At 42.5% G+C, this 13,585-nt stretch overlaps 2 protein-coding genes across 2 annotated transcripts; one reads left to right on the top strand and one right to left on the bottom strand.

Moving 5' to 3' along the window:
• Positions 1 to 767: 767 nt before the first annotated feature.
• LOC111593807 (protein espinas-like) lies at positions 768 to 9,076 on the top strand (the record flags this gene model as incomplete). The annotated part of the gene is given in 3 exon segments (XM_030223071.1): positions 768 to 896; positions 6,967 to 7,170; positions 7,389 to 9,076. Coding segments are annotated over 3 exon segments (1,953 nt in total), but the record flags the coding sequence as incomplete, so codon positions are not given.
• A 782-nt stretch (positions 9,077 to 9,858) lies between these two features.
• Positions 9,859 to 12,397, bottom strand: LOC111593812 (cytochrome P450 9b2-like). Its single transcript, XM_023306841.2, has 4 exons — positions 12,129 to 12,397; positions 11,546 to 12,056; positions 10,846 to 11,482; positions 9,859 to 10,242 (listed from the first exon to the last, which is right to left on the bottom strand). Exons 1-4 carry the CDS (start codon positions 12,329 to 12,331, stop codon positions 10,076 to 10,078), a joined length of 1,518 nt encoding a protein of 505 aa, XP_023162609.2. The 5' UTR covers positions 12,332 to 12,397; the 3' UTR covers positions 9,859 to 10,075.
• Between the last annotated feature and the right edge of the window lie 1,188 nt (positions 12,398 to 13,585).

Here is a 13,585-nt window from a genome sequence, read left to right as displayed (position 1 = left end):
CACTCAACGAAAAAAAGAACTCAAGCATCATAAAAATGCAGTTAATGTCGAGGAAAGCGTTTGCCAACTTTTTTAAGAATATCGAAAAGCAACCAAAGTGACACTAAATGGAGAGAATAGCTCTTTAGCATAATTGAATACTGAATACTCTTACAGACTGCTTATATAAGGAAAATGCATATGAATATGAATATGAGTATAAATAAGAATTTGTTATACAAAAGTACGCTTTCAATTGATTACTTTTTAATTAAGTCTTGAATATACGAAAGATGAATATCATATATAGAGTAAGCAATATACTCTGAAACTTTTAACAAACAAAAACTGATAAGAAGAATAAGTATGTTTTATTCATTTTAACCAGGCTTATACCAAGTTATATATGCACTTTTACACCAAGTTTCATTGGCATATTCGAGTTATATGTTCAGTTCAGTGGTGCAGACAAATAAAATGATTATTCCATTTGCCCAATTAGAGCGCGTTCTGTTAACTACAATGATTTGCAAGTTGAATACCAAAATACCAAATGCCCCTTTGCAAGGGTATTGCACAAGAAAAGAAAAGGCAAAAATAAATTGGTATACAAAATCAAGGCACGCCCCCTGCTGCAGTGCGAGATTAAAAAAGTTGGCGTTCGCCTTTTTTGAGCTGCTGTAAAAGAGATTTTAATTAATATTTACAATACAAGAAAGTTTGTTCCAGCGCCAGCTCGATCTGCAGCTGCCATTAAACATGCCCTCCTTTACCTTATACCATTGCAGGTGCGCTATTGCCACTCGCTGAGCGACGAGGAGCGCAAGGAGCTGCGCATATTTTCGGCGCAGCGCAAGCGGGAGGCACTCGGACGTGGAGCTGTGCGGCTGTTGTCCGATGAAAGGCCCTGCAAGGGGGTAAGTACATTGCAAGCTCACCTACACAACGGTCCCTGCCATTCTCTCTCACAGTTCTCCTTCAACTTAATTGTGAGCCAAGAAATTGCATTTTATTATGAGCAACAAAGGCGGCCGCCCGAGAAAAGGCGAGTTTCGATTTCATTTTTTGCCAGCGCCCGGGCAAAGTTTTGCGCAAACTTTGACAGGACTCGCTAGTGGGTGGGACGGCAGCCAGCACAAACGAACAAAAAATTGACAATGGCGCCTGCCAGAAACAATAAGGGACTCTTTCGTTTGGGGCAGGGTGGGCGAACGGTTAACTTTCAAACGTCGCGTCGCGTCGCGTCGTATCGCATCGTATCGCAAGTTGGCAGCGTCTCAAATAAAAGATGACGAAAAGATTTCATTAAGTACACTTTTAGCAAACGGCAAAGTGCTGCAACAAGGCGAAAAACTGCAAATGAAAAACGTTGTTGCAAAAACAATTGCAGCAACTGCCATTGCAAACAGCAATACAAAAGCCACTCCACGCTCCACACACTGTGAACTACGGCACTCGACTGTGTGGACTCTCGAGTGCGGAAAGTTGATTTCGAATACCCTGTAAACTGAATATTAAAAGCTATTTTGAAACTGTGTGGAAATGGCGGATAAGTAGAAGCGATTATGTGACTTGAAATAATATTGAGCAAAAATATAGTACATAAGTCAATTTATGCTCTAGTTAGCTAAAAATAAAATATGTTTTTTAAAACTTTTCTAGATATAAATCTATTGAATTATTGAATTTTAAATATATGTTCCAAGAAAAATCTGAGACTAGAAAAAATAGAGCCACAACATTTTCTATACAGTTTCTTAGTTTTTCTGTCCGGCATAATATTTTACTAGCTTCAAGAATCCTGCTAAGATCCATTGAGATAAAAGACGTCTGCTCTAAACGAACTCATATAAGAATAGTGTAAATATTCTTTTTAGCATCTACTGACATGTAAAAAGATATTGTCTACAGATATTTGACAGATCTTAGACCTAACCAGCAGGAACAGGTCAGCTGCTAGTCGAGCACTTGCGAGTCAAAGATTCATGTCAGTTTTTTGTCTGCAGCATAGAGCGAAAAGTGAATGTATATATATATATATATATATATATATAAATATATCTATATATATGTATGTAGACAGAGAAACTGTGCAGTGGCACTATAGGACAATGCTTGCAGCATAAAATAGTAGTAGCAGTAGCTGCAACAGTAGGTAGAGCTGCCCTTTCAGTAGAAGGTAGTGAAATATTTCCCCTTATGCAAAAATTTGCATTGTTATTAGCTTGGCAGTCTCCGGAGCGAGTGCGTGCTGGCTAACCAACTCCGCTTCAGCTTCAACTTTCAACTTGGCCTGTCTGCTGCTGCATACCATATTCCATATTCCTGATCCCGAATCCCGATGCCATTGCCGTTGCCAGTGCAGTTGCCGTTGCCGTTGCCGTTGCCGTTGCCGCAGCCGATCCATAGCTCCCACTGTCTGCCGCAGATAGTTGTGGAGCTTGATTTTATTGTGTTCACATTCGCCACTCGTAAAACTTATTAAAAAGTTTATGCCGCATGCTGCCACGCAGTGCTGCGTGTCTGTGTCTGGGCAACGGGTTGGACATGCAGCCATGCTGCAGCAGCAGCAGCAGCATCATCCATTTGTCCGATCCCCGCTCCACACTCCATCCATATACCGCTCTGTCTGCTACGTGCGTGGGCGTTGCGGCTCGTCGGAGGTGTTGCCTGGCATTAAAGTTGTGCCCAAGTTTTTCCAGTGATTTTCTTTGGTTTTGGTGTTTTGGTCGGTGGGAGACGACGACCAAATTGGCAGCCAAGTTGCATTTATTACGCCTCGCCACAACGACTTATATGGCAGCCAGGACCACGGACCGGGGCAGCAGCATTCGGACCAGGCCAGCACCGGGTTCAGAGTTCATTAGAGAGACAAGACGCGCCAACAGCGTGCGAAGTTTGTCCTCCACTCATATTTAATGCCAAAGTGCAGTCACATATTTGATTTCATATGTTTTGATCAATGATTCAAGGGCTTACCTTATAAGATACTTCAGTTATTTATGATGCGACTTTTAGCACTGTAAATTATACAGCTGAAAGTTTACCTGCAGTCAGTGTGGGCAGCATCTTAGAGTTTTCTGGGTATTAAAACTAAGAAATGACTTTAAAATGAGGAAGTCGTTGCTTTTGCGAGTGAAAATTTTATTACTTAAAGGAATAGAAGCATGCTCTCTAGATATGTGTGAATGTTATTTTGAGATACACAGAAATATGAGCAATTAAATATATATATATATATATATAGTTGTGAAACATATGTGTACATATTTTACGAGTATTGCGGTATTTATATAATTATTTTGGTTTGAGTTAAGCAATAAATAGAGAAAGATTTATACGAAGCAAAATAGAGAAGAAATAAATAAATACAGTTAGATAGTCATGGATATGTAGTTATGCAGCCATTGGCTAATGACTGTGGTTAAATCGATCTTACATAACTCGGCTAATATAGCTAGCAAGATATAACTTTTTAGATTTATGGAGATTAATAACCAATGCCTGGCACTATTGAAGCAAGTTGTACTCTTATAGGTTTATTATAAGTGTATATATTCAATTAGCGGCGGTGTATCTCTGAACATTCCTGGCTTTTATTCAAGCATAATACAGTATTTATTCGGGTCAAAGCATTCGAGTTCAACTCCAGATGAATGCCATATTAATGAAATCTGATAAGCTAAGTCAGATTAAATGTGATGAGCACAAACTGACGTGCCGGAGCCTGTGCGCGCTGCTCTGCTACTTAAAATTCACAACCATAACTGCGACTGGCTAAACGAAGGTTAAAATGTGAACAAAGCAAATGCCGCCCACTGAATCAGGCATCAGCAGGGCAAGGGAAAAGCGTGGACAGCCAAGCAGAAATTATACTTAAAGGAAATTTATGAAAACGCTCAATGAGCCTGAATGATGTCTTCTCCCTCGGTGCTGCTGCCAAAAAGCACTCATATTCAGTCAAGCGTAAATGAGTCGCAGCACAAGGCCAGAAACGTGCGTCAAACTTGGAATCAGAGTCGGGTCAGGGACAGAGAGTCAGAGCCAGAGCCAACAACAGAGACAGATCCAGAGTTGGCAAATGATTTGGCCAGCTCCGATTTTCCACACGAACAACAATGGAGTCAACTGTAGAGAGCTGAGCGGATGTGACAGCCGAGCTTGACAAGGATGTGACACTAAAGGTCGTCCTGGCAACGATGAAATACAAAATAATTATTAAGAAAATCTCATGAAATATATTTTTTACAAAACTGTGGCAGGGCCAAAGGGGGATCCAAATAAAAGGTAGCTGGAAATGCTGTTGCCTCTCGCCTGTTAAGCAAAAAGTTTATGTACTGAAAAGGGCACGATAACGAGCGTCATTAATAATTTGAAGGCACTGTGCAATGTGCGACAGAGATAGAGTGAATAAATGGAAAAGGCAAAGAGACAGAGAGAGAGAGAGAGAGATGGGATTGGGCAGGAAATTGTCTTGCTTGTTTGTGCTCAAAGTTTGTCGGGCACAGCGCCAAATTTCGGATTAGGACAGACACACGAAATGGGTTACGAACAGAAGCAGCAAGCGTTGTTTGTCAGGTGGCGCCTCCGCGTGACAGCCAGCTACAATTTGTCAATAGCATAATTGTCTGCAGTGCAGTAGAGGATTCCACGGTTCAAGCAGAGTTCATCAATTGCAAGCGACTGGCGACTGGGCGACTAGCGACTGGGATTAATTGGATTGATAAGATAAATGAGCAGCGATTGCTGTTAAAAACACATGACATTTGGCAGCAGCAGCGCAAATCCTGAAAAATGTTCCTTTTAAGTGGACACATGGGCAACCTGGGGTGAATGGGAATCTAGAAAACTTTTGCACTTGCAATTGAGTTTAGCCACAGAGAAACTTACTTACTTAGAGCGCCTGTTCCGGCCAAAAGTTGTCTAAACCACAACAAAGTGCTGGCCCGAAAAAGAAGTAACTAGAAGAAGTAAGCCTCACCGCAACAGGATGCGCAAAATACGTCATTAGCGACTGAGCCTGGTATGGAGCCTAATTAAAGTGCGTGGTGACCGTGGAGCGAAGAGGCGAAAGAGGGCAACGAAGTTGCTAACAATTAACGACGCATGCAGTGGGCCAAGTTGTCAGGCCAAGAAAATTATCAGCCCTGTAACCAGGAGTCTGAGCTGGCGCTTCGGAGGTACTGGCTGTCAAGTTTAATGGCTTGCAAAAGTAAATGTCGATTGCGGGGGTGGGGTGGGCCAACCGACTGCATCCGACTGAGGTTTAATAGCCTGGAAAGTTAAGAAGCTGCAAGCAGCATAGTCAACACTACCACCGCTTATACTTCTCTCCAACAATGTCCTAGCAACGTCTTGTGGCTTTGCGGCCCTGCTGGGGTAATTTGCGTGCGCGACTTGTGGCAGTAGCGGGCGGGGCGATGGCGGTTAGCAAACCAGGAAACGCTAGCTGAACGAAAATGGCGCAAATTGGCGTCGGCTTTTGTCGTAGCACAGAAAAGGGTTTGAGGCCCAAGGGCTAAGGACTAGCCACAAAATTGGCAGCGCTCGCATGTGGCACAACTTTTTTTTTGGCGTGGGCCACCGAAATAGCATTCATAAATCAGGGCAATTGCGTTAATTGCTTTGCATGCTCATAAAATGTACCAAGGCCGGGGGACTTCCTGCGTAAGGTTCAAGAAAGTTGCAAATAGATTTTCTACAAATGGCCGGGGTAAAAAGACATTAACTTAGCACGAACTTATTCGAATTTGTTAAATATATCTAAGGAATTTCCTATGACATTTGTCTGATTTGTTCGTTATAACTCAATTGCCTGGAGTGTTCATAGGGCGATGTTAGCTAGTTGTTTGTCTACATTTTGGCCTCTGACTGATTCTTTCCGATAAGAGTAATACTACCCTGTGAGCGCAATAGGCTATATTATTAGATTCATTAGATTGGGGAATTAAGATGGTTTAAGTATCTAAGAAATGCAGTAACTGCTTTCAGTTTAAAGACAACAAGTCTTGTAATGTTAAAAGACTTTTTGGAAGATTTTTTAATCTTCGGTGCTTAGTTCTAAATGTCAACTTTCTGTAGATCCAGCTGTATTCAGCATCTCAGTGCCAATTGGTTTGTTGATACGAACCTTATCTACACTCTCGTTTTCAAGATGCTGCAGGGCAAATGCGAATCTATTCATAGAGTTTTCAAAGAACATTCTAAGGATACCATCGCGTTAGCCTGTTTACCGTATGTTCTTGTTCCTTAAGGTAGACCGTCTTCAAGCTACTACGTTTTCCTACATAGCTGCCCTTAGGAGGTAGGAAGTAGGAAGTATCCGCATGCGAAAACCAAACATGTTCCTTAAGCAGTACGAAGACATTAGCTCTCCTGACCCTATTATGCTGCTTGCTCTACGTAAATGAGTTCATTATGCGAATTGCTTCAACTTTAACGAGTTGAGGTTGAGTCATTAAAACTGCGCTTCCGTTTGGGGCTCCGTGACAAGAGCAACAGCAGCAACAGCAACTCCTACTCTGACTCCTACTCGGATTGCGACTGCGACACCGACACCAGCATTTTCCTTGCGGCCTTTTCTCGTGTTTCGTGTTTTATCCAAACAGTTTAAAGTCTCTGGTTTTTCCACTCTCTAGGGAGCACTTTTGAGACGAGGCCGGGCACATGGCCGGCAGCTATTTTGCATTATTTCCGTTGTGAAAAAGCAAAACCACAAAGTAATCGTGAGGGAGAGTGAGGGCGGTCGAGGGGTGTTTGGGGGTTCTGTTCTCGTACTGGTTCTGTGCCATGTCCTCGCTTGGGGGGCTTAAGCGTTTTATTACCGTTATTTAGCATTTATAGTCGCTTAAATATTTTGCCCAGCCAAAGCAGACGCTGCAGATTTCTATCGCCACGCTGTCTCCCCGTGCAGAACTTTAGCATATTTTTGTTATTTAAACGACTTACCTAATGCCTCGCTCTGTTCTCTCTGCTCTCCTTTTGCAGTGCGATGAACAACTCTCCGGCGGTGACATTGTGGTCTTTGCCCAGCGCTTGGGCGCCCAATTGTGCTGGCATCCCGGCTGCTTTGTGTGCAGTGTATGCAAGGAGCTGCTCATGGACTTGATATACTTTCAGCGCGATGGCAATCTCTACTGTGGCCGACATCATGCCGAAACCCAGAAGCCGCGTTGCTCCGCTTGCGATGAGGTGAGTAAAGAGCTGCAAAAATTGAGTATCTGATTGATGAAACCGGTTAAATTTGAAATTAGAATTCAGAAAAGTTGGGAATTTACAATTAAAATATCTGTTGTATATATATCTATATAATCGAATCGGTAGATGAAACGTTTTAGATTCCACTTGATTTTCCATTTCCCATTTTCATTCATTACCTACCATCTCGCTGGCTCTTCTCTTTCACACAGATCATCTTCTCGGATGAGTGCACGGAGGCCGAGGGTCGCACCTGGCACATGAAACACTTCGCCTGCCAGGAGTGCGAGCACCAGTTGGGCGGCCAGCGTTATATAATGCGTGAGGGCAAGCCATATTGCTTGGGCTGCTTTGACACCATGTTCGCCGAGTACTGTGACTACTGCGGCGAGGTCATTGGTGTAGATCAGGGCCAGATGAGCCACGACGGGCAGCACTGGCATGCGACGGATCAGTGCTTCTCGTGTTGCACGTGCCGCTGCTCGCTGCTGGGTCGTCCGTTTCTGCCACGCCGTGGCACCATTTACTGTTCGATAGCGTGCAGCAAGGGCGAGCCACCAACGCCATCGGACACGAGCTCCGGTCCACAGCTACGGCCGACGCATCGCGCCTCCACTTCCAGTCAAATTGCGCGCTCGCCGCGACGCACAGCTGATTCGGCGGGGCGTGGAAAGGCTGGTGTGGGCAATGGACATGGTCATGGTGGCAAGACTGCGGGCAGCGCAGGGGATTTACTAGAGCGGCAGGAGCGCAAGCGCATGGAGGCTGCGGGCGTAGCCGATCTGCTGCTGGGTGGCTGTGTGCCTGGCATGCCACGACCCGCCCATCCGCCGCCCATAGATCTTACGGAGCTGGGCATCAGCCTGGACAATATCTGCGCAGGCGACAAGTCTATTTTTGGAGACACACAGCTGACGTCTTCCATGCCAGACATGCTGCTGTCCAAAGCAGAAGATTCGCATAGCTATCAAAGCATAGACAAGATCAATTTGAACTCGCCTAGCAACTCGGACATGACGCAAAGTACCCAGGAGCTGGGCAACGAGCTAGAGCTGGACAACGAATCAGTGCGCGAGCTGGAACTGCCACATGATGGCTACGAACAACTCTTCGCTGCCAAACAGAACGAGAAGGAGGAGCAACAGCAGCTGGACAATCGGCCGCCGCTAAAGGAGGTTCGCTTCCACAGCGTGCAGGACACGATGTCCCGGTCGAAGAGCTACACGGACAACTCGAATGCGAGACGTCGGCGCCGACGACGCAATCAATCGCGCAGTTCCTCTGAGATGCAGATCAATCAAACGAATCTGCGACTGCACAATGCCCAAACACAAGCTGGCGGCGGTGCTTTGAATCTGCTTAACAATCTGGACAATTGCGACGTGGCCAGCATTTGTTCCACTTGCTCCTCGAGCTCTTCCAGCGATATGGATGACTACGTCTATCGGCTGCCGGCCCGCAAGCATTATGGCGGCGTGCGTGTTGCCTATGTGCCCAACGATGCGCTGGCCTACGAGCGCAAGAAGAAGCTTGCCCAGTCGGGCGATAACAATGGGCAGCTGGGCAACTCGGCCGGCAGCTGTTTGGGCGCCCAATCAACAATGCCAGCAATCATGCACGAGAGCAAGAATTGCACAATATCATGACCACCTCCAATGCTGCCGCCGCCGCCGCTGAATCTCAGCAGCTATTACATCCTGGACACCATACTCGAGGAGCAGAGCCTCAGCCTGCTGCCCGAAAAGAAGCCGGGCTGCCTGAGGCGTGTCTGGAACTTTTTCGGGCTGGGCAAATCGCGTCCAGGCAATGCACAGCGTCTATATAGCGTCTAAAACTGGCTGGCAATTGTGTAAATAGACATATCGATAAATACTATATATATATATATACATATACAGACATACACATACACATATACAAGAAATAACTATATGCTAAGGATTGTGGGCATTTAAATGAACTTTTAAGTGAGCTGGTAAGACAACACTTTATTTTTATTTTCTCTTCTTGTACATGACTTTTATCTACAGTATCCAAACCCTTATCTTTTCGAATACACTTCACTCTCCAGCTCACAAGTATTCCAAGTATCTATAAAGATATATATAAGATATCATTGATTTTATCAACAACTTTGTACAAATCTAAAAGGTATATCAAGCATTTACATATATATAATATTTTCTTACAATATATATATATGGTTTAAATATAGATTAGTATATAGCTAAGAATCTGCCAGCCACAAAATAAATCTAAAACAAATGCAACGAACAATAAATGATGAAGTAAAGCAACGGCCAACAAAAGAATTTGTGTATAAAACAATAAGAAAACAATGAGAAAAGAGCGAAAGTTTTCGCATAGCAAATGTGCAATAACTTATAAAGGAAATTCCCCCCTCCAGTCTGCAACCCTAATTTACATAGTTACAGATATACATAAACATATACATATATATATATATATTACTATTAACGATTCTTTATATACAATCTGGTTTTTGCTGGCAAAAGATTCTTTTGTCTTCTTGTAGGTCTTTATGTAATCTTTCGGCGTGAAAGTGAAAGAGTTATATAAAAGGGGAATGTGTCCAGAATAGTTGAGAAAGTTTTTTGTGTTTTACAATATAAAAACAAAGCAAAAATTTAAAGAGCGTTTGCTAAATTTATTGCGTCTATAAAACGTGAAAGAATTTGAAAGTTATGCCAGACCTATAAATGGAACGCATACATATGATGAGTCTTAAGTATTACCAACTATATCTTAAGTCTATCGTTAGTATTAAAGTCAGTGTATATGGAAACATAATCAAAAATAACAATATAAATATATATACAATATGCATATGTGTATTTTAACGTAAAATCAACGAATTACATTATGTGTTTCAATCGCTTTATTTTCGTGGCACCAAATGCACCCAATAGCCGCTTTGTGGTGTCAGCTGGAAGCCACGTGAATCGCTCAACAGATCTTTGACAGTCTTGGGCGAGCGTTCGATCTTATACTTGAGCACGAGGTTGTATAACATGGCCTTGGCCTGCATCAGAGCATAGCGATTACCTGGAATATATAGAAATGCGTCGATTAATATAGCAAAAGGTAATCATATATGGGTAGGTAAAGTCGAAAGTGCCTGGAGTAAGATAATTTTTTTGTCTAGCTACCTGAATAATCTTTGCATGCAAAAACGTATAAGGCCTAACAACAGTTATCGATTATCACTTCATACCCAACCTAAACATCTGCCTATGAAATTGGAATATTTTGTTAATATTCACGACAATGCTCTAGCACTAAGACTACTGGATGACTCAAGCAACCACGGGCGACTCAAAAGATTACATGTCCTAGACCTACCCCACAGAAATAGATAAATATGTAAAGTAGGTAAATATATGGATTGATCTCATTGGAGTCCAAGCCATCCGGTTACGTAATATTATTGTTAACAAATTTGTTTGTCTAGTATAAGACAGATTGCAAATAAAAACAACAATTAAAAAAAAAAAATAAAAATAAAAAAAAAATGTATCTAGCTTTTATAAATTTCGTGTTATCAGTTGATTGAAAATAATGTAAGATATTTGTTTAGCTAATTAACTAGCAGACATAGCTTAGAATATGATATTGCGTCTCTTAAGTTATATTTTTATGTCCACTCACCTATGCAATTACGTGGGCCCACGCCGAAAGGCAAGTATGTGTACGGCACTAACTGATCCTTGTTCTCATCGCTGAAGCGTTCCGGTATAAACTTGTGCGGTTCGGGGAAGAATTTGTCGTCCAAATGCAGACCCACAATGGGTATATTGATGCGATCACCCGCCTTAAACTCGAATAGCTTCGAGCCATCGTCATCATACAGTGTATAGTCCTTCGCACATTGGCGATCCGTAGAAGCGGCCAGTGTCCACTTGCGCAAAGATTCGGATACAACCATGTCCATATATTTCATCTTAGTGACCGCATCATAGTTGAGCATCTGGCCCTTCAGCTCATCATGTGTTTCCTTTACCTCCTCGTAGAGGCGTTGCTGAATATCTGGATTATTAAGTAGCTCGTACGCGGTGGTACATATTAAGCTGGCGTTATTTTCGAATGCCGCGAAGAAGAAGATGAAACACTGTGCCACCAGCTCGTCATCGCTCCATTGTTGCGTGGACTCCTTCTTGGCTTCCATGAGCAGCTGAATCATATCGGGTCGCACGATATTATTCTCCTCACGATACTTCATGGCATCGACAACGAGACGTATGAAGAATTCGGTTTTCTGCGAGTCAAAGATCTTGAACCCGAGAAGCTGTAAGAGGAATTGGATACATTCGAAGGCTAAACAAGCATTTTAAATGAGAGGCAAACTTACCTTGAAGACAGCAGGCAAAGTTGTGGACAACATAAATTTGTACAGGGCCTTGCCGCGGAAGAACGCCACTGATTTGCCAATTTCATAGAAATCATTATCTGGCGTCTTGTAGGAGCTAACCTTTAGACCAAAGGCTGTGGTTGCAATCAAATCGTTGGACAACCTATTGCACACCTCCTTCAATTCTAACTCGAAGCCCTCACCGGGCTTGACAGCTGTCTTGGACATCTGATCCAAATGATCCATGCATTCGGCGAAGCTTTCGTTCATCAGGCCAAACATGCTACGCATCTTAGCTGATGTAAAGACCGGTGTTAGAGTATTGCGCATATGCTTCCAGCGCTGATCCTTCATTACACTCAACATATCGTTGACCAATCGCTCCTCGGTGGTAAAGAAGAGTTGATGGTTGGGAAAGTAGTCAAAGTCCTTGACAGTGATCTTCTTAATGATCTCAGGGTCGTTCACTTGTATCATAGGCGTACGAAAGTTGAAAAAGCCCACCAGCTTGCTACAAATGAATCAAAGTAATCAGTAAACAGTAAATACTTGACATAAGTCTAGTATACGAACGTATACTCACTGTTGTCGGGTACGTGCATAGAACTCGGCGAGGAGTTTCTGAAATGAGGCCTTGCTCATCACAACGGCTGCATTATTGCCGAAAATGGGCAAAGGTTTTTCAAAAGGCAAACCACGCACTATAAACTCATCATGCCGCACCGTTGTCCATTTGTAGACGTAGTAAAATAGACCCACCAGGGCCAGCAACAATATAAGTTCCATGTTTATTGATGACCTTGACCGTAACCCTGGGGACTGCGAATGGAGCGCTTCTAAACACCCACAAGTCGCAACTGGAACTAATTTTGTGCGGCTGAGCGAACAAGTATTTATATGTCGGCTCTCTCCATGATCCAGAGATATGGTTGCGCACTCGATGTATATAAAATACTTGATAGATAAAACTTGTTCGGACTTGCCAAGTAAACTCGTTCAGAATTTATTATTTCGTGAGCGTTGCTTCCAATTGCGCGCTCTCCCTATCCTCTCTCTCTCTCTCTCTCTCTCTCTCATTCTGTGAGTCCTACTACAGGTAATCCGGTTGATACGATTGCGTACCCTGTACATATATATCAAGAAATTGAACAAATTGAACTTGCTCTTCTATTAATGGGCATGTGTTGGTAGAGTATTGCCCATTTATATTTTATATTGATGAATCATTTAATAATTTTCACATGATTAGAATTTACGTTTAAAAAGATTACATGCAAACAAGCAGCTGATTAATATTTACTAAAAGCCTGATTAGACAGAAAGATAATTAGATGAGAAAGAGAGAGAGAGAGGAAGAGAGAATTGGTACGAATTACTTTTATTTTACAGATAAATATAGACCAGTCATAGATAAGGCCGTTCTGAGTTGAACACATTTATCGCCACAAGGTACTTATATTATAATGGCGAATATAAATATATTTTTTATGAGTCATACACGCAATGAATAAGAGATTATCTTAAAACTAAGCAGCAGTGAGAGACAGATCAATCGAAAAATCTAAAGAGAAAGAATGAAAATATTATTTATCAATTGATTAATTGATATGATTGGCTGATGCAATGCAAGCTCGACCTTTTTCAATATGCTTAACGACATTTTGATAACGGGAATGTTATTGGTTTTGTTTCTGCCAGTGGTCGATTAGCATTTGATAAGATAGAAATGCCATAAGAGCCTTATGTTGAGCAAGTACAACCAGTTACACGGTAAGGGTGTCGAGCGACCTTCAGCATGCGCTTCCCAAATGCTCTTTTTCAATGAGTTTAGGGCTTATAAGAATATTTGTTTGCTTGATTTAAAATTATCTAATCACCGGTGAGTCCATTGCTCTTGTTGAGTTGAGAACATTGCTTGGCTGACAACTTGATAAATTGATACACAAAATTTGATTGAATGTGGATAGCTGTTAACTTTGCCTGGAACATAGGTAATCCATTAGAACTGAAAAGTTTTGGAAGCAAACAAAACTATGACAT

Source organism: Drosophila hydei, unplaced genomic scaffold (genome assembly GCF_003285905.1).
Source record: "Drosophila hydei strain 15085-1641.00,03,60 unplaced genomic scaffold, DhydRS2 tig00000104-arrow-arrow-pilon, whole genome shotgun sequence".
NCBI classification, from domain to species: domain Eukaryota; kingdom Metazoa; phylum Arthropoda; class Insecta; order Diptera; family Drosophilidae; genus Drosophila; species Drosophila hydei.
Note: the sequence above shows the minus strand (reverse complement) of the source record. Positions and strands in the feature narration are given on the sequence as shown.